We start from the raw sequence: 22,373 nt of genomic DNA on the forward strand, positions 1-22,373 counted from the left end.
CAAGTCTGTTGGTTATTCAGAGCTTTCTTGGCAATAATTATTCTTCTTTCTCCTCCCCAGGACAGTTACAGCTGGAAGTGGAAACCGACAGTGATCTCTCAGGCTTTTTCAAAGTTTGGCCTACTAAGTCTTACTGTAGCCCAAGACCACCAGGCTTTACTTTTCTTAAAATCCTACCATGGGATCAGTAATTCCCTGAGAAGTCTAGTGGGATAATTAAGCTTCATGGGCAGCCCAATGGGACCAATTACCTCCCTTTATCAATAAGCATTTTAAAAGCTAATAATGTCACCTGGCTCACCCTGATTTTATTTCCCCTTCCATTAAGTGGCTGGCCTCTCAGAAGGCTAAAAGAAGCTAAGCCAATTTTCTCTTAATTTTTGTTCCTTTTTGCCCCAAACCAAACAAATTGTGTTTTTGTTTTTTGTCTGAACTGATTCCTAGCACCTCCTCTGCATATAAATAACCTGTCATCACTGCTTACGAGACTGGTAATGGCTGAGATGCAGTCTCCAAGGATAGCAGGGAGAAAACGAGGCAGACCCCCACTCCACTCAGCACCGATGAAAATGACGGTCCACAACCTTTACTCTTCTTCTGCCTGTTCCTTACCGGTTGTGAAGATCCCAAAGAAGAGAGGCCGGAAACCTGGACACAAGGTATGTTTCCATCTTTCCTCTAAGGTTGTCTTAGACTGACACCACTAGCATCGGAGTGGAATTAAAATATGAAACATAGCAAAAGGTGGAACAGGACATGTAGAGTCTGCTAAGGACAGAATGAGAAGTTGTTCTCAATACCGTGTATCACCACATCTCATTGTTACAGCATGCCTGCTGTAATAATAATAGTAGCTCCCATCAATATAAGGCAGTGAAGTGGTGCAGTGGGTAGTTTACTGGGCTTGGAATCAGGAAGACTCATCTTTATAAGTTCAAAACTGGCCTTGGACATTTACTAGCTGTGTGACCCTGGGCAAGTCACTCACCCCTGTTTGCCTCAGTTTCTTCATCTGTGAAATGAGCTGGAGAAGAATATGGGAAACCATTGCAGTATCTTTGCCAAGAAAACTCCAAATGGGGTCACAAAGACTTGGACATCACTGAAACGACTCAGCAACAACTCATCTATATAATATATACGTTATCTTATTTGATCCTCACAGTAGCCCTGTTTTAAGGCACTATTATTACTTTTCCCATTTTATATATTAGAAAACTGAGACTTAGGGAGTGACTTGCCCAGAGTGACAACAGCTCCTAAGTGTGTAAGGTGAGGTCCAAAGTCAAGTCTTCTGATCTTTAGCACTTTATCTCTATAGCAGCAATATAGTCTTGCCAATTTTGGGGGTAGGGAAACTGAATTAATAAAAGACAAGGTAAGACCAAGATAGAGAAGATTTTGAGGCACACAGTTAAACCCAGGTCTCTGAAGCCGTCACCTAAGTTAGCCTTTGAAACAACAGACCATTACCTGGCTTCTTACTGGAGCTGTTTTCAAAGCCACCATCCAAAATGTATTCGTCATTTATTTAAGTGGAAGCAGACGATGTCTCTCAGACAGTTAAATAAATAATACTATCAAGGCAATGTCAAGGAATCATAGAAGAGTTTTCCCAAACCCAGCTCAACCAGGGATCCCATGAGGAAAACACAGCTCATTAATTCACAACTTCCTGCTTGCATAAAGGAAACACTGATGTCAGGCTTGGCTCCCCTTTGATGGATTCCCAGTGATTTGGAAATGGGGAAAGAACCGAGTTCTCTGATGTAATCCCAGTCATATAAACAAACCAAACCAGGGACAGTCTTCTTCCCTTCTGAGATGGGAGCCAAGTATTTCTGAAGAGTCTCCCAGAGAAGAAAGACCAACATGCTGGCCATTCCTGAGCATTTTCCACTTCAATAAATTCGATTCAGAATTTTCTCTTGTTTGGAGAGAAGGAAAGGCTTAGACATCCATCTTGAGATCGAAATACTCTGCCCAAAATGCAAATTTCCAATTAACTCCCATAGATTTAGGAAAATGTATGGAAATTATTTCAGGTCTGCAGGAAGACAAAGCCTCTGGAAAGTCTGTAATGAATTCAGCCTTGTCCCCTTTGATTCTGAAGGAAACAAATGCTAGGAAAAAGAAAAATAACACAGAAATATATAAATATGTATATATACACACGTATATACATACATAGTCACACATATATGTACATGTACGTGTACATACATATACACATGTAAATAGAGACTACTCAAGGTTATTTAAGGGTTATTCATTTTTTGGATTCAGTCATCTGATGAGGTAAATGGGTCTCCAATCTCTGGATTTTTCTTGGACTGGATAACTTCCTTCTCATTGGCTGAGTCTTGATTTAGAAGGTATTCTTTCAGAGCTGGTATCAAACTGATATCATTTCTCCCAAATTCCTTTCTTAATGATGCTGAGATCTGACTATCCTACCTGCTTGCTTGGAGCAGAACAGACCATTTACTGATCCAGGAAACAAATCCAGGGACTGGAAGAAAAACTGTGAAACTTCAGTTCCCTCCTACACCTTGGGAGCTGTGGCCCATAAATAAAAAATGCCAACAAAGATATTCTTTACCACAGCCAGAAAAATGGAAATTGCTCCATAGCTTAAGCCTGACTTCATAATTTTCCTTCCTTTTAAAAACCACCATTTTCAGTTATTCTGTCCTTAGTGACACACAGCTAGCTGGGCTTTTTTACTATTTCACATTTTTGTTCCTCTCCAGAGACAGTAGCATCAGTGTCTTCATGGTTGGGGGCATTTTGGGTGAGGGAGGGAGCTTCTGAGACTGGGGTCGTCCAGGGTGCTTGTCTCTACAAAGAAGACTCCCATTCAGTTAGGCTTTGGGATCAAATGAGGTAACATATATCAAATGCTTTGCAAACCTTAAAATGCTACATAAATGCTAACTATTACTATTTTTAACAACAGCCACAACATTAATGTTAATAATGGTGATGACATTTGGTGGGCAGCAAGCCCTACTACTCTCTAGGTCTTCCTATGGAAGTCCAGGTCAGCCTGGTCAGACACAAAGAGGCAGATCGTTCATGTCAGCTGGTGGTGGGGCTAGTGTTCCAGGGTTTTGTTTCAAATGAATGTATCATTTCATTCTTTGGTCCTCGGGAAAAGAATTCTGTGCGATTGAAAAGCTTAAGCCCCCTGGCAAGAAAATTATATAGTAACACTTCACTTTCCCAAGATGTTACCTATTGGGCAACCTCAACTCTCTGGAACATTGCCTAGAATCCAGATGTGAACAAACTCCCCTCCTCCCTCATTAACTATTTTGGATGGGAATCTGTCTAAAATGCACTACATCCCTCCCTGCCACCTTAAATAGAGCACTCATAGCATAATTAAACCTTTTCTTATTGACCCAGGGTCATTCTTATAAACATCATCCACGTACTGATCTTCATACATTGACACTGATAGTTTCTGAGGCTTTTGGTGTACTGAAGGCATATAGTCTACCCAGCCTGCCCCAATTACTTCACTTGTTGAGTTCATGGCGTGGACCTTTTCCTTTCAACATCTGTTTAAAAATCTTTCTATAATGCATTGATACTAATTTCTTCTTTAGTAATTATAAGACACTGAGCACAATTCACTGCTTCTTTGTCACTTCCAGATTTTGTAATGTGTTAGTATAATGCTTAGGAGAATTGATTCCCTTCATTTTCCACAAAAATTTTAAATGTTCAGTGCTATAAATGAGGAAGTTACAGAAGACTGGGCTGTATTGTATATACACTGACCCCAAAATATGATGTAGGAGGTGGTGTTTGGACTAGGATATGAATTTTTTAAAAAGCTTATCTTCTTTTCAACTGCTTCTTTTCCCTAAAGCAAAAGTGCAGGAACGTTCTAGTTAATGAAATCGCTATCTTTTGAATTAATTTGTAGGACTTTCAATAGAACTTCAACAATAGTTTCTTATTCCAGTCAAGAAAACTATAACCCTTGTTTTTGGCTGCCCCAGTTCTTGGGCTGTTGTAAAGAATGATACATTGAAAATCAAGTATTATTTACATGCATTTGTTTTGGTATCCTGGGAAGTTGCAGCATAGATTTAGACCTGGGTTCAAGCCCTTCCTCTAATACATGCTGTCTTTGTGACATGCTTTCCATGTTCTAGACAAGTCTCTAGGATTATCAGTCAGGAATGATAGTGCTCAGATTGAGCTGAGTCTGGCAGGAGAAGCTAAGGACCAAAAAAAGAAATCTTTAAGCAGAGGCTAGATGACTATTTAGTGAATATGATATATTAGGTATTTTTTTTATCCATGGAGATTCTCATTCTCAAACTCTATGATCCTGTGAAATGTAAGAGAAGGTACTGACTTATATTGGTAAAGTGAATTCCCTTATCTGAGAATTCCCTGTGCTATTGAAACCACAGGTCCAGTCCAGTCCTCTGTTCTATCTTGATATAATGAGCATGGGGAATAGGGTAGGAGAAGGCGGATGGCCCTCTCACTTCTTTTCAAGATGGGTAAAAACCATCTCACTTTCTTTTTTTCTCTCAATTTCAGCCTTGAAAGAAATGAGGTTCTTGAACACAGTGAGAAGCTGTGAGCATGGGGATTTAGGGTCTTAATGCCTGAAGATTGAAAAGAATACTGCGTTGTCTAAACATTGATTTTACTTTCTTGCTTCGCTTTTCCCAATTTGTTCTCCTTGACATTTCTGTTGTCTTTTGTACATTTGTACTGGCTCCTGAGAGTCGATTACTAAAATTTCAATTTGAGCATTTACAACTCGGAAATCAGCAGATGCTTCAAATTAGGTCATGATTTATTGTTCTGATGAATGCCTAGACTTAAGAAAGTGATGGACAAAATGTTAATAATGTATATTAACATTAAAAATGTGTTCCCACATACATTTTTCAGGAGCTGATTGTTAAACATTTACCAGTATATCACTACATAGGACCTTGGAGTTGACCCCAAGTCTCCTGATCCCAAGATCGTAGATCGATTTAGATCTGAAAGGGATCTTGGAGATGATTTAGTCCAACCCCAGCACTTTATAAATGAGGAAAATGTGGCCCAGAGAGGCCCAGTGATTTGCCCAAAGTCACACAGGTGAGTCAGAAGCAGAATGTGAGCCCTGGCATTCTGACTCCATATCTAACACTCATTCCACACTTCTCCAAAACCGAAATTTCTTGTAGCAACAACATATGAGTTAATACAGAACAGATGGAAAAAAGTTTTTTTTTTTTTAATTTTAGCAAAGTGGTAATTTACAGCCCAAATTTAAATTCATTCTGAGTTTTAAGAGGGCCGGAGTGGAGGGTGGGAGTAGTCAGGGAGAGGTCTGTCTTCTTTGGTGTACAATCCACTTGATCTATTGCCTTATTTTATTTCTCTGAAAAAAAATAATGACACCCTGGGATACCACCCCTGGAAAATCTATTAAGCATTGTTTTTAGAATTGTATTTTGGTGAGTTCATGTTTTCTCTCTTCTTGTGTTCTTTTCCTGCTCAAGGAATAATAAAGTAGGGTGCCATCCTTTGTGTATACACAGATGATGTTACAGAAGCCTGTGTCTAGTAGTGATGGACCGGTGCCAGTTCTCTTTTTTTGCCTTTTCTTGGTCGTTTTTGTGTGGGGTGAGCAACAACATTCCTTGGCTTTGGGAGCCAGAAGGCCTACACTGAGATATAAGCTTGACTACTATGGGAAAGTCTCTTCACCTTCCTCAAAGCCTCAGTCTTCTGATCTGTAATAATGATCATAACGATAATGATAGCCATGACAGGTAGCATTCACATAGTGCTTTGAGGTTGGAAAAAGCACGTTATTATCTTATTTGACCCTTACAATGACCCTGGGATGTAAGTACAGTTATTAATACCATTTTATAGATAAAGAAACAGAGGTTACATGACTTGCTTAGGGTCACATAGCCAGTAAGTATCTGAGGCAAGATTTGAATTCACATCTCCCTGGCTCTAGGTCCTGTATTCTATCCACTGTGCCTCCTAGTTGCTGAGGGTTGTTATCCCCATCTTTAAAATGAAGATAATAATACTTATACTGTGAACCTCACAGGATTGTTAAGAGGAAAGTGCTTTGTATACCTTAAAGCCTATAGAAAAGTAAGTGATTGTTTCTTATCATGATTGTTATTACAAAATGGCGTCTGGTGTAGGTTGGTAGTACGATCTTTTTCTAGCCCAAGAAAAATCAAATCAATCAATAAGCATTTATTAAGTGCCTACTGTTTTCCAGACACTGTGCTTGGCACTGCAAATAACAATGACAAGAAGAGGTCCATGCCCTCAGGGGGTTTCCATTCTATTAGGGAGACCACATGTATAGATAGAAGTTGTTGAATGATTATTGAATCAATGGAAGAATGTGGACCAAGAAAGGAGACTACTTCATCCATGCAAATCATGCATTGGGTACAAGCAATCTCTGTATTTCCAAATACCGACAATCCAGCAATTGTTTCAACAAACATTTGTTGACCTGTTTTGGACCAATAGCTGCATAGAGTTCTGGTAATTGTAGTTCTGGGTCTACAAAGAGGTTTTTAAACCATCATGACGTCTGGGCTGGAGGAACCTGGGAACTTTGGAATTAGTCAGTCTGCATGGGGTAGGGGTTGGGAGTGGGAGGAGAATGGAGACGGTGCAGTTACAGGAGCAAAGAGGGAGGATTTTTCACAAAGCCTAATTTTGAGCATGGAGCTGCTGGAAGCTTTTGCTTACAGCTCCACTTAATTAACAAAAAGCCTTCTAGGAAGGCTGAGATTAGTCTTCGCTGAGAAAATGCAAGATGTCGGTGAATTGTCTCCTTTCTTTCTTTTCCATTCTCATTTTTTGGTTTGAATGGGTGAAGGTTTAAATCATAAGTCCCTTTTTTGACTAATTGTTGTTCATTGTTTAATTATTCCTCTAAATCTAGATTTTTCTAGATAAATGATAAAATCTATCTGAATTATTTCTGCATGTACATCTTTAATTGAGTAGAAAATGTGCAAATAGGTGAATCCTTTGGTTGTTTGAACAGAATTTTTACAAGTCAGAGATCCTTATCTTTGTGGAAAAAAATTGTTAGGGAATTTCTACTGTAACTGAGGGCCAGAGTTATTATTATTTATTAATAATCTGCATTAGTAGGCTCCCAAAATAGCAGAGAAAAAGACACACCAATCCTTTAACCGAGAACTTGAGCTATTAGTATTTGATAATAGCAATAATAATCTGCATTAAGAAGCTCCCAAAATAGCGGTGAAAGGGAATGAATGAACTCATGGACCATTGCCCAGGGTTAAAGAATACTAACTTATTGAATAAAGGTGGCCTGGACAATTTCCACCGCTTTATGTTTTTAGAGAGAAAGGATAGAAGACAGGGAAGGCATCCCAAAGCTAAGTTTTGAATGGGCACAGACAGAAATGATTTAGGAGATTTAGCTGTATCCTTCCAGAAGAGAAGAGAGGGTAGAAAAGGGTGAATACCAGTTAGATAACTGCTTCCCACAGTTCCACCCGCTAATATGACATTTATTACATATTGAAATCCCCTAAACTGCTGTATTTTGTCTATGCCAGATTTGTACTCTGTCTCCCAAACATTTCATTTATTTTCTCCATCTGACCAGGTGGTTTGCAGGATCATTTTATAACAATATCACGTCTATTTCTTCTTCCACTGATTCTCAACCAACCAATCTCCATCGCAGTTCCTCTTTTCAATTCCTGGATTTCACTACATCAATATATTTGTTTAATATATCAAACTGCTCTCCCTTCCCCCCAACTTTTCACTCATTCTACAAATGAGCAAACTGAGACCTAGACAGGTTAACTGTTTTGTTTGAGACCACGTAATTCATTTAGTAACAGATAAAAAAAAATAATAACTCATAAAACAGTATGCTTTCAAGTACACTACAATTTTTAAAAACCCTGGGATTTGGTTGGTGTGGATATTCTCTACTTAAAATGCACATTTTAATCTTGCCGCATAGGTTTTTTTTTTCCTTTAAATTCATTATTTATTTATTTCTAACATTCTTTTAAAAAAATTTTGAGTTCCAAATTCTCTCCCTTCCTCCCACCTCTTTCCTACCCACTGAGAAGAGAAGCAATATGATATCGATTATACATGCAAAATCATGCAAGACATTTCCATATTGTCTATATTAAAAAAGCAAGAAAGATAAAGTGAGAAAGTTACACTTCAATTTGCTCATTAGTCCTCTTTCTGGACATGGACGGCATTTTTTTTCATCATGAGTCCTTTGGAATTGTCCTGGATCAGAGCAGCTAAGTCTTTCACAGTTGATCATTATTACAATATTGCTCTTACTGGGTACAATGTGTTTTTGGTTCTGCTCACTTCACTTTGCATCAGTCATATAGGTCTTCCCGTGTTATTCTGAAACCATCCTCCTTGTCATTTCTTGTAGCACAATAGTACTCCATCACAATCACATGGTACAATTTGTTTAGCCATTCCTCAATTGATGGGCATTCCCTCAATTTCCAATTCTTCTCCACCACAAAAAGAGCTGCTATAAATATTTTTGCACACATAGCTCTTTTTTTCTTTTTCTTTGATCTCTTTCAAACACAGATCTAGTAGTGGTATTTTTGGGTCAAAGAGTCACAGTTTTATAGCCCTTTGGACCATAGTTCCAAATCATCCTCCAAATGGTTGGCCAGTCCATAACTCCACCAACAATTCATTAATATACCTATTTTTCTTCATCTCCTCCAGCATTTGTCATTTCTGATGAGTGTGAGGTGGTACCTCAGAATAGTTTTAATTTGTATTTCTCTAATCATTAGTGATTTCGAGCATTTTTCATATAACTATAGATTTGATTTCTTCTTCTGAAAACTGCCTGTTCATATCCTTTGACTTTATCAATTGGGGTATGGCTCTTGTTTTATTAGGCTGACTCAATTATCCATATATTTGAGAAATCAAAATTTTATCAGAGAAATTTGCTGTAAATTTTTTTATGTTATTTCATTGTCTATGGAACTTTTTTTTCTTTTAGCAAAATGTGGTTTCCTTGGTTATCTCTTTTAAGTTTATTTTTGTTTTGCTTTGTCTGAGATCATGATCGCTATCCCTGCCTTTTTTATTTTAGCCAAAGCATGATAGATTTTGCTCAGCCCCTTATTTTAACCCTGTAAATATATTTTGCTGTTTCAAGTGTGTCTCTTATAAATAAGATGCTGTTGGATTCTAGTTCCTAATCTATTCTGCTATCTGCTTCTGTTTTATGGGTGAGTTCATTCCATTCACATTCATAGTTATAATTACTATGTATTTCCCTCTATCCTATTTTCCTTCCATTTATCCTTCTCTCTTTTTATCCTGTTACTCCTCAAAAGTCTGTTTGGCTTCTGACCACTGCCTCCCTTAACTCACTTTCCCTTTTATCATGCTCCACCCCCTCAACTACTTTTTCTTATCCACTTATCCCTCTCCTATTTCCTTATTGGGTAATATAGATGTCTATATCCAAGTAAATATATACATTTATTCTTCCCTCTTTGAATCAATTCTGATGAGAGAGAGGTTCAAGCATTGCCCACCACCCTCCCCCCATTTCCCCCTACATTGTAAAAGCTCTTTCTTACATGCCTCTTTTATGGAAGAAAAATTTCCCCATTCTACCCTTTTCCCCTTTCCCCTTCTCCCAGTGCATCCCTCTTTCTCACCCCCATATATTTGTGAGATCATCCCAATATAATTGACTCATACCCATGCTCTGTGTCTATGTGTTGTTGCTGTTTGGTCATTTTTCAGTTGTGTCTGACTCTGTGACCCCATTTGTGGTTTTCTTGGCAAAATACTGGTTTGTCATTTCCTTATCCAGTTCATTTCACAGATGAGGAAACTGAGGCAAACAGGGTTAAGTGCCCAGGGTCACAACCTAGTATGTATCTGAGGCCAGATTTAAACTCAGGAAGGTGAGTCTGCTTGACTCTAGGTCCAGCACTCTATCCACTGTGCCATCTAGCTGCCCTTCCATCTATGTAGATGTCTTCTAACTGCCCTAAAAGCGATAAAGTTCTTAGGATTGCATGTATCATTTTCCCATATAGAAATGTAAGCAGTTTAATTTTGTTGAGTCTCTTATTATTACTCTTGGCAGAGGTGTGGTCACTGCTCTTCCGGTTTGTGCTCTGGTCTTTGCTCAGATAGGGCCCCTGCTCCCCTGCAGTTGCATGTGCTAGCAATCCTCTTTGCCCTGGAATTGTGGCCTAGTACCCTGCTTTCCTGTAGCCACAAGTGCTAACACTCCTTTTTGCCTTGGAACTGTGTCAGGGTCCCTGCTCCCTTGTGACTGACCACAAATGATTCTCTTCACCTTGGAACTGCAACCCAGAACTTCATATGGGCAATAGAATTGCCAATCAGTGCCAGCTATACCTAGGGCCAGCAAAGGATCCCCTGTAATATCTTTCTGCCCAGTTGTCCTATCCCCCTACTGTCTCTGAGCTGAGAACTCCTAAACCTGCTACTAACATCTCAGGGCCACCTCCACATTTTAATAGATGGTTTTTATTAGGTACTGTAACAAAAGAAATCCATCTGGTGATCATGAGCTTCCCCAAACTTAGTGCCATCCTCAGGCAATAGACAACCTTTCCAGCAGGCTAAGCTCAGTCAGAACTTCAAGCTCACTGGCATAGCTTTTTAAGAGCCAGTGTCACCTCCACACCACAATACATGCTACTGCCAACAATACATATTTGATTTATTAATATAATACCAGAATGCGTGACTATTCCTAAAATGGGATAATGGTAGATTTAGTTTCCCAGCATGCTTTGTCCCAGACAACTAGATTATTTCAAAAGAAATTTTTTTAGTGTTATAATGTTGAGTATGTCTTCTTCTGTCCCATCTAAACATTCATTTTTGATATATTTCAGCAACCATGTTTTGAAGCTTAAAGATAGAACCCATGTCATTGCTATCAAAAGATGCAATAAATAAGTCACAAAGAGTACCCAAATATTTCCTTTTGGAAATTTTCTTAAATATCACAAAGGTGATAAAATTTGTCAATGCTCCAGCTACTTCTCAGACATGTTCTTCCATGCTTGGGGCCTTTGAAAGGGCACTGCATCCCAAAATGCATGGTAAGAACATCTAAGGATTAGCTAAATGGCAAGAGAGATTTTCAAAGTTGTATTTGTAGGAGCTAAGAGTTAAATTGCCACCACTGAATTTTGGGCATTTTTTTTTATCCTCTATGTATAATGCGTATGTGTGTGTAGTACATACCACTGTCCCTTCTATACTAAGATGAGTGCCAATGTCATGTTACTTCAGTCAACAAATATTTGATTTATTGATATGATTTTTGCAGTGTATGTGTATATGCACACATATATCACACATACAGATGACACAGAACACAACTTTACCATCATGTAATCAAATGGAGAGGCAGCTAAGTGGCGCAGTGGATAGAGTTCCAGTCCTGGAGACAGGATAACTCATCTTGTTGAGTTCAAATCTGGCCTTAGACACTTCCTAACTATGTTACCTGGGCAAGTCATTTAACCCTATTTGCCTCAGTTTCCTCATCTGTAAAATGAGCTGGAGAAGGAAATGGCAAACGTTCTGATATCTGCCAAGAAAACCCCAAGTGGGGTTATGAAGTCAGACATAAGTGAAAAATGACTGAATAGCAAGCAGCAAGCACAACCACGATTATCCCAGTAATCCAAGCATGCCATCTTAGAGTCATCATTGACTTCTCGTCCTCCAATCTATTGCTAAATCTTGTCATTCATACATTCACAACATCTCTTATATACATCCCTTTCTCTCCATTCGCACAGCTGCCACATTAATGCTTGAGAGAACTCTTCAGTAGAGGGTTTTTCCACATCGAGAGGTATAGAGCACTGTAATGAAATCATGGCGATGGACCAAATGACATCTACTTCAGATAGATATAGAAATGCAAAAAATAGACAGAAATACAGAGACAGAGATGTAGAGATTGAGGTAAAGATAGGGAAATGTGGAGCTAAGGAGAGGTGGAAATGGTGGTATATAGAGATATACAGATTAAGAGATGAACTCTGCCACCAATTCTAGCATTGTTTATCTGAACAAACCTCAATACTTCATGAACTTTAAACACGGTATCTAGATTTTACTCTTTTAGAATGAAATAAGAAGACTAGAAATTAACTACTAACAGCCCTATGCAGCAGGGTAGGTGAAGCTGGGACATTTGCTAGTTTCTTTTAGTGTAGTTTGTTTCCTAAAGAAAATCAAACCAAGGGGCAGCTAGGTGGCGCAGTGAGTAGAGCACTGGCCCTGGAGGCAGGAGAACCTGAGTTCAAATTTGGCCTCAGGCACTTGACACACTTACTAGCTATGAGACCTTGGGCAAGTCACTTAACCCCAATTGCCCTGCCGTCCCCCCTCCAAAAAACAAACAAATAAAAAAAAGAAATCACACCAAGGAATCCAAAAGTTCTGGGGTATGTATGCTAGTGCTTGTATGTAAGAGTGTGTACATGTGTGTGTACACACATGTACCCAAACTCATATCAAATGATGCCCTTTTAGTTTAGGGGCTTAAAAACATTCACTCTGTTCTTCCCTATTTTTACTTCCTATGTACATATTCTATCCTCTTCTTACACTTGAGATAATTAATGCAAAGTATTATTTCATAAATCTCATTTCCTCATACTAATGTTGTCCTTTAGACAACCTTTAGACAATCAGCATTTCTAATAATGACAAAGCTACATATTTCTGGCAAAACTCCATGATTGAATTATGGATCCATTTATCCCTGCTCCCTTGTAACCCCTCTGTTGCCCAACACATTCTAGTTGGGTTCTTCCTCACAATTTGGTATTTCAGTTTGTGGGTTTTTTTTTGTTTGTTGGTTGGTTAGTTTTCGTATAGTGATCAATATATTCAATGTATACCAATCAAACTAAACGCTCTTTTGACTACCATGTTGGTTTGCAGCTTATTTAATAAACTTTGAGAACTTGGAGGGTCATTTCCATAAACAAGGTAACTTGGGACAAAACCATTCATTTGTGCATGGCATTCGGTCTTCCTCAAGAGGAAACAATTTACACAGGATCTTATAATTGTTTGCTTTTAGATTGGTCTCTGGCTTGGGGTTTTACTTCATAATGGACTCCCATCATTATGTTCACACTCTATACTGCTCCAGATTTCTTCTAAGCAGTTATGTATTTTTAATATATAATGTATACATAATTATATATGATGTATATAAAATATAATTTTATATAAGCATATTATAATTGGCATAGTAGTTGGGTTTTATTTTGGTCTTGTCTTATCTACCCTCCAAATGGTGATTTCCTCCCTAGAATAATTATTAGGCAGCTGGGTCGCACAGTGAACAGAGTGCTAGACTTGGAGGCAGGAAGAACTAAGTTCAAATCTTGCTTCAAATACTTGTCAACTTTGTGAACCTGAGCAAGATAATTAATCTCTCTCAGGCTCATTTTCCTCATTTATAAATTGGGATAATAAAAGCATCTACCTCATGGGGTTGTTGTGAGAGTGCAATGAAATAGCACATATAATATATTTTGTAAACCTTTAGACACTGTATAAGTGCTAGCTATTTTTATTATAACCACTGAATTGTAAGCTCCTTGAGGGCAGGACCATGTCATTTTTTTTTCATCTTTATACTTTTGACTCCTAAATCATAGCACCCCGCTCCCTCCCTCCCAGGTGATGGGATATTAAATATATTACAGGTGCTTAATAAATGTGGTGGGTTTTTTTTTGTTTGAATTGAGTTAAAAGTCATCTCAGAAGTATAGCACTGAAGAGTAGTTTGACATGGAACACCAAGTCCAAATTGTCCAAAAGTTAAATGTTGGGTCTCTTAACGCAAAGAAAAGATGAGCTGGCCAGAGGGTTCCGCCCTCTTTGGTTGCATTTCCAGCTGGCAGAGATGGACACTTTCTCCTTCTGTTCCATTCTCACCATGATACTATTAACAAGGCAAAGCACAGGCTCCTCTGGCAGCCATTGGCAGCAACGCCCTTTACACATATCGTGTTGGATGCGTTTGATTAAGGTTTTGCATTTCAGATCGAGGTGCCAACTTCACCAGTGCCTGTACAGGATTGTTGGCTTTGAGTGTGTTCCCTAGATTGCAAATTGATTAGCTACTGTATGTCAGGGCAAGGCATCCTGGGCAGTGAATCTTCTTCAAGTGGGTACGACTGCCAAGAAAGACTCCCCTCCTCCCCTCCTTCCTCTTCATTCCAGGCCGTTTGTTCGGCTGCAGCCTATTTGAGTTTGTCCATTAAAAACAAAGAAAAATCACCTGCCAGGAGAACAGCTTGAACAGATTGGGGCAGAAGTTGGAGCTCATCATTTTACAAGTTGGAGAGGCTTCAACTTTCGGTCCTGGGGTTTCCAAATCACATCCCTGCTCCAAGGGGAGAATCAAAGGTAACATTTTTAGCAAGAGGGCCCTCATTGCCTATCCCTCCTCATTCATTACATGGCCTCCACCAGCTGAGCAGCCTGATACATGCAGGGAGTAATTTTACTCACTGAAAGGCCATCCAAGTGGAAAGTTGGTTCACTCTCACTGAGCCTGGGTGGCACTGCGGCAGACTGAGACATTTAACAAATGAACAAGCAGACAAAGCCCAAGTCGCTATGACCAGTTCACAGAGCACTTTGGATTCGCTCATTTGTTCATGACTGCAATATCATTTTCATAATTTTGGGAATTATTTAAGAGTACTTTACTCTATTTTTATGGCCTTTAATTTTGTTTGAATGCCCAACTCTTAGTATGATGGAAAACCTATCAGTAGAAAATTCTTACTCTTAATGTTTTGAATCTTTCAAAAGCATTCTTATTAGACACAGCCGCAAGAATAGAGAGTTAGTAGTAGTAATTGTAATTCTTTCATAAAATAAATTTCATGGCCACCTTTTGTTTTTACATCACCTACTTGATGCCTCAAGAATCACCCCTTATATCATAGAAGAAGAAAAAAGGAAAAAAACTAGTTCAACAAAACTATTCAACTTACTAAAAAGTCTGACATTACATCTAGAGCTCCATATTCATAGCATGGAGACTTTGGCAAAGAAGATGGGGAGAGGCCTTTATAGGACTGGTCATTATAATTTTACAACATTCAGTTTCTTTTGCTTTATGAATCTTTGTTCCATTTATGTTGTTGGAGTCATTGTGTATATTGTTTTCCTGGTTATATTTACTTTACTCTTCAACAAATTATATAAATCTTCCCATGCTATCGTGTATTCATAATTTACTGTGTTGAAAAAAGTCCCATTACATCATGTACCACAAAGTAAAGCTAATTCTTAATCATTAATCTTGTTTCTTTTCCAACATCTGAGATAAAAGGCACAATAAAGATTGGTTTGACCTCAAGGTAACTGTATTATGTGGAGGGTAAAAGATCAGCATTGACTCTTTGAGATTCTACAAACATTTACATCTGATGAGCTTTTATTAAGCGCCTACTATATACTGGGTTTGGAGTTACAAAGACAAGAATTGAAAAAGTCCCTGCCCTCAAAGAGTTTACATTCTATTAGATTATTAACAGAGTAATCTCTAACAGAAGATTTTCAGTCCTTGTAATCTTAGTGCACAGAGCTTGCTGATAAATCATCTTGAATAACAGTCCCCTAGCATTGTAAATTTTCTGTTCCATATTTAAGGTTCCAAGCAAGACATGGAGGCTGGCCTCTTCTTATCACAGAACATACATATGTCATGACAAATGGCTAATCCTAGTAGCCTCGGTTGCCAGAACTAGCCACAGGACAGTAAGTCTCTCCCTCTGGGAAATGGTTACTATATGTATTTTCACAGTTGGATGATAGCTCAAGAGTGAGATGGGACCTCAGACACCCTCTAGTTCAATCCTCTCATTTTACAGGTGAGTAAACTGAGGCACAGGGAGGTTAAGTAAATTGCCTGGAGTGACACAGGTGTCAGAAGTGGGATTTGAACCCAGACCCTCTGACTCCAAAGCCAGTGTTCTTTTGATTGTACCATGCCTCCTTTACCGGGAAAGAGATGGAGGTAGTCACCAAGAATATGAAGAGCATGCCACTGAAGGTCCACATGGTCCTCCATAATTGAAGACTTTCACGCTAATTTATATGAAGCCAGGACTGTGATTGGTTTTGGTGACTACAGGGTTTGGATGACACCATAGATTGCACGAGCCTGATGGGACCTGGAAGATCATCTAATCAAACTTCTCATTTTACAAATGAGGGAAAAAAGGCCCAGACATGTAAGGTGGCTTGTCACTTAGAAACTTTCTGAGTTAGTAAGTGCTAGAACCAGGATGAGAACCAAAACTCCCAGTCTATTGCTTTCTATTACTTCAAACATTGCCAACGTAATGGGAAGCCTTAGACAGGTGCCTGGAATTGTGTACCTTCCTTCATTTATCCTCCAGATACATAAAGAGATAATAAAATTGATGAATTCTAACTACCTGGCCCAAAAGTAACATTCCCTCAGACACTGAAAGAATTGGCAGTTATTATTACTGAGTCATTTGTCAGTGACCTCCAAAGCACCATGGAGAGGGAGAAAGATACTGTAGGGTTGAAGAAAGACAAATATTCTCCCAATCTTCAAGAGAGCAAAGAGCATGGTACTTATAAACAATAAGTCAGTGATTTTCACTTTGATTCCTCGAAAAATTCTAAAATGCCTTATTAAGGAGATGGTTAATGACCATCCAGAATAGGAAGCTGTGATCCCGAAGGACCAAGGTCAAGAATAGGCCATGTTAGATTGTTCCCATTTCCTTTTTTATGGGTTGTCTAGACTGACACATTTGTGGAATACCATAATTTCAGTTTACTGAGATTTTAGAAAAGATTTTCATCAAGTCTCTCATGCTATTGTGGAAAAGATGATGATCTGTGAGCTAGAGATAATAGCTCAGTTAGGCAGACTTGGAACTGTTTGAATGACTAGAACTGTATGCCAATTGGGAAGTTCTTGAGTGGAATACCCCATGGATCTGTGCCTGGTTCTCTGTTGTTTAACATTTTAAAAAAATCGATGACTTAGATAAAGACAGAGAAGAAATGCTTGTCAAACTTGCAAATGACGTAGATGAAAGTTAACATTTCAAAAGATCTTGACAGGCTGGAATATTGGGCCTTATCTTAATAAGATGACGTTTAATAGGGTTGCATGGGAAGGAAGAGAACATGTACCCATTACGTGCCAGGCACGGTGCTAAGCACTTTAAAACTGTTATCTTATTCGATCCTCACAATCTCCCTGGGAGGTGGGTACTATTGTTTTCCTTATTTTTTTTTTGGAAGGGGGAAAGGCAGGGCAATTAGGGTTAAGTGACTTGCCAAAGGTCACACAGCTAGTAAATGTGTCAAGTGTCTGAGGCCGGATTCGAAGACAGGTCCTCCAAACTCCAGGGCTGGTGCTCCATTCACTGCGCCGCCTAGCTGCCCCTGTTTTCCTTATTTTACAGTTGAAGAAACTGAGGCAGAAACTTGCTCAGGGTCACATAGCTAGTAAGTACCCGAAGATGGATTTGAATTCAGGGATTCCTGACTCTGGGCCCAGTGATTTATCCACTGCGCCACCTAGCTGTATTTATATACAATATCCTGAAGGTTCTAGTGTGGTTTTAAGCTATTAAAGTTTAAAGCTGCACTAAGACTTTTGGGACAGCTTGCATAATGTCATAAAACTTAGGTCTGAAAAATCAGCTTTATATGTGCAAGATGGAACTTGACTAGACATCAGTTCATCTGAAAAAGATCTGAGAGCCTGAGGAAACTATAAGCTTAATTGATATGAGTCAATGGTGTGCTATGGCAACCAAGAAATTTAATATAATCTTAGCCTGTTTTGAAGAGAAGCATGGCTTTACATCTGGAAAAATGTGTTCAATTCTGTGTACCACATTTTAGGAAGGATAGAGGGCATCCAGAGTGGGATCACCAAGTCGGTGAAGAGCCTTAAGGTTTTCCACACGAGGATTGGTTGAAAGGACTGAGGGTATACGCTCTGGAGAATAAAAGACTTAGGGGAAACATGAATGCAGTCTTTAAGTGACCAAAGAACTGTCAGGTGGGGAGGAGTTAGATGAGTTCTACTTGTCCTAAGTGGTAACACTAGTAGCAGCAATGGGGGGGGGGGGGGGAATTGTGTAAATTTAGACTTAATGTAAGGACAGAATTCCTAATAATAAAAACTGTCCAAAAGTCCAGTGAAAGCTAAGTGGGTGTCCCCACCTTGGAAGCCTTTAAACAAAAAGCTGGAGGTGACATAGTGAATAGAGAATCTTCTGGTCTTCTCATGTTCTAATGATTCTTTTAGCAATCCAAATCTTCTGGAATCCAAGAGATCTGAGTTCAAATCCTGCCTCAGATGCTTACTGGCCATGTGACTCCAGGAATATCAGTTAACCTCTCCTAATGTCAGTTTCCCCACCATAAAAATGGGGATAATAACCACATCTACCTCATGGCATTGTTGTGAGGCTCAAATGAGATAACATCTGTAAAGCACTTTGCAAGCCTTAAAATGCCATGTTAGTGCCAATTATTCTTGTCTGTAGAGAGGGATCTAGTTCAGGTCAAGGTTGGACTAGCTGGCCCCTTTCTATCTCTGAGATGCTATGATTCCGAAGGATGAAGACAAAAGGTGACCATGCCTATCATAGCTTGTATCCTTGATGGGGTCTTGGGGACTACAGATCCTATTGGGCTAGCCTATCACTGTTGACACATAACTCCACCTCACACACAGGTCCACACCCGCCCTCAGGACGCATCGGTCAGTGACCCTCTGTCGTACTTCACACACTGTGGAGGGGAGAGGAAAGGAAGGAAGGGGGTACACTAGAATTTGCTAACTAAAGACAGGGAAGTATTCAGGGAGACAAGGAAATGATGCCCTCTAGGTTTTCATTCACTAAATTGGTTATATCTTGCAGCTGAAGTCTCGTGTTCTAATGACTCCTTTAGCAATCTCTCCTCCGCGAAGCACACCGGAGCCAGATGTCAGCTCCATCCCCCAGGATGCAGCCGCCATGCCCAGCTCGACAGCAGCAGCGCAGGCGCTCACAGGTACGTCTGCTGAACTTAACACAAATGGGTGCGTTGGCGGGCAGGGAGTTAGTTAATTAACTAAATGGCTGTTTGCTCCACGGTCATCATTGGAGATCCATGTGACTGAAGAGTTGGTTATCTCTGTCAGCCAAGTGAAATCTATGATGACCAGATATGTCGCCCTCTGCTGTCTTGAGGTTCGAAGCATTCTTTATTGGGTTTTCGATGAACACCTATGGCCCTGCTGAACGCATTAATGGGGGAAGGGAGGGAGGCAAGAGCATGGAAAGAAAGCCTTGTTTCGCTTCTTTGTCGTCAGACTTGTTCTGAACCAATACTAAGAAGGTTCATCATTAAAGCATCAATGTCATCTTCTGTACATTCATATTTTTAATTTCCTAGTATAGTATTTTTTTTTACAAACCCATCTCCCTGCCACCAGTCCTGAAGTTGGATGTACTCTGAGATAGATTTCATATGAAATCAAGGCTAGAAAAGGGATCAAACATAAAGTGACCCACTTCAGTCAGTCGTGCATGAATGCATGCATCTATTAAATGTCTGCTATGTGCTAGATGTTAGAGAGAGGCAAAGATTAAAAAAAATGAACCATGATAGGGCTTGAGAAACTACATGGTACAGTGGAAAGAACCTTCCCTTTGGAGTCATAGGACTAGGTTCAAATCTTGCCTTTGATTCTTTCTACCAGTGTGACCTTAGCCAAGTCAACTGGAGTTTCCTTATGCCTAAAATGAGGGATTTGGACCAGATGGCCTCTAAGATCCTTTCAGATACTTAATTTATTATTATCTTATGACCCTATAATGTGATATTATCTAGGAAGTCCCTACTCTCAAATATCTCCCCCACTAATGCTGAAAATTCTATTATCAGGAATTGATTAATTTGTATTGATCTTTTAAAACCAGACAACAGGCCTACAATTGCATAAATACAAGGCCCTGAGACTTTAGTGTGAGTTTCTTTCCTTTTTTAAACAAAAATTATTGATGCCTTTTGTGTTACTATCACAGTCATTTCTAGATATACTATGTTGTCCTCTTCCTCACCCGAACCCCAGAAATATACTTCCTGTGAAACAAAGACAGTTAAGTAAGTCCTATTGACACAGTGAACACTTCTGACTGTGTATGTAACATTCTGTATCTGTAGTCTCCTACCTTTTTACCTTGAGAGAAGGAAGATACTTTCTCATTTCTTCTCTAGTGATAAGACTTATCATTTATAACTCCATGTAGTTATATAATTGGCTGTTATAATGATCAGATTAAGCTTAATTTTAGTGTTACTTTCATTTATATTATTGTCGTTACTGGATATATCATTCCCTTGTTTCTGATTTCTTCACCCTGAAGTTAGTATATATCTTCCCATATGTCTCTAAATTACTCATATTCATCATTCCTTACAGTTTAATAATATTCCATTATATTTATGTTTGTTTAGCCATTCTCCAATTAATAGATAGATATTTTGTTTCCAGTTTTTTTGTTATTACAAAAAGTGGTGCTATGAATATTTTGTTGTTGGGGTATCTGTAGCAGGAACTTTGGGTCAAAATAGATGAACAATCTAGCCATTTTCCTTAATTCCAAATTGTTTTCCAATTCACAGCTTCACTAACAGTGTATCAGTGTGTCTCGTAGCTCCTTCAACATTTGTCATTTACAATGTGATGAATGTGAGGTAAAATATCAGAGTTGATTTAATTTGCCTTTCTTTACTAGTGATTTGGATCACTCTTTCATATGGTTGTTCATAGTTTTCAGAACTATTTTTTGACTACTTATCTATTGGCTTTTGATCTTATATACTTGTATTAATTCCTTATATATCTTAGAGACTAGAGTTTTATGAATGATATTTGATACAAAGCTGTATTGGTTTTATTTGTGCAAAAGCTTTTTAACTTCTGTTAGTCAAAATTATTTATCTTCTCTTTTTAAGATAAACTCTATACTTCCTTTGGTTGATAATTATTCTGTGAGTCATAGTTGTGAAAGGTATGTCCTCTTTAAGAAAAAAAGGGAGATAAAAAGAAAAGAAGGAAAAAAGCTGTGATTGTCTATACAGAGTATCCCAAAAGTCTTAGTGCATTTTAAATTTTAAGATCTGCATGAGTCTAAATATCATATACAAAAAATTGCCTTCAGAAGTTATTTCAATTTTAGATGTTAATATTTCTTTTTAAAATTCACTATAACCACCATCTTGTGCTATATGTTGTGCTAATTGATTTTTGAACTTTGTAAAAACTTTCTTCAGCTGCTGCTCAGTGACTGAAATAGTTGCGTCAGTAATCTTAGCTTTAAGATCATTCAGAATGAGATTTTGATGCATGCATCACAGTTTTTTGTGACCCCACAAAAGAAGTCAAATGTATATAAATCAGGTCACTGAGGTAGCCAAACAAGGGGGAATCTCCTTTACCAATTCACTGGTATGAGAAAGTGTCTTCCAGAAAACAAAATTAAAATTAAAAGTGTATTATTCACACTTTATGAAATTAAATAAGTATAAAAGAATATAACTAATAGAGGAATACTGTGCATTTGGGTCACTTATTCACTTGGAAGTTAATTTAATGGCACATGGTTCCAGATGCTGTACTAAACCAATTTTCTGCCAAACTGTTTTTCAGTTTTCCCGGCAGTTTTTATGGGATAGAGAGTCCTTTCATCAGTAGCTTAGTGTGAGCTTTTCAGATTGTTTTCTTCAAAAGAAGAGTATTTGTTTATTGGAAACAATACTTCCTGAAAGGGTTGGATAAAAGGAGAGAAAAATTGCAAATGAAGAAAGAGTATAGAAAAGGAAGGATGATGACATCTTATCAACTTCACATTTTTCCTTTCTGGTGGCTCTTCAGAGATGGAAAATTATGAAGTAATAATGATTAATATATTAATAATAATAATATAGATTTATTATATGGCCTTAGAGAAAGGTAATGGTACATAATGATTATTGAGTCAACTTTGGAATCAAGTGGATCTAGAGTCAGTTCCTATGTCTGATTCATACTAGATGCATGATCATAGGCAAGATATTTAACCCCTCAGTGCCACAGGCTCCTAAAACAAGGAAGCAGTGGAAAGAGCTTAACCTCTGGAGACACAGGACCTGGGTTCAAATCCTGCCTCTGATGTTTACTAGCATCCCAAAATGTGGGGGTTGAACTAGATTGCCTCTGAGATTCA

At 38.6% G+C, this 22,373-nt stretch overlaps 1 protein-coding gene across 1 annotated transcript in view; it reads left to right on the top strand.

Annotated features, from left to right (window-relative positions):
* Nucleotides 1-488: 488 nt before the first annotated feature.
* Nucleotides 489-22,373, top strand: part of SCML4 (Scm polycomb group protein like 4) — an 84,552-nt gene continuing 62,667 nt past the window's right edge. The window contains exons 1-2 of the mRNA XM_036769233.1: nucleotides 489-659; nucleotides 19,041-19,173. Coding sequence (XP_036625128.1) covers nucleotides 495-659; nucleotides 19,041-19,173 — 298 coding nt within the window. The 5' untranslated portion in view covers nucleotides 489-494. The remainder of the gene's footprint in view (nucleotides 660-19,040; nucleotides 19,174-22,373) is intronic.

Source organism: Trichosurus vulpecula, chromosome 7 (assembly GCF_011100635.1).
Source record: "Trichosurus vulpecula isolate mTriVul1 chromosome 7, mTriVul1.pri, whole genome shotgun sequence".
Lineage (NCBI taxonomy): Eukaryota > Metazoa > Chordata > Mammalia > Diprotodontia > Phalangeridae > Trichosurus > Trichosurus vulpecula.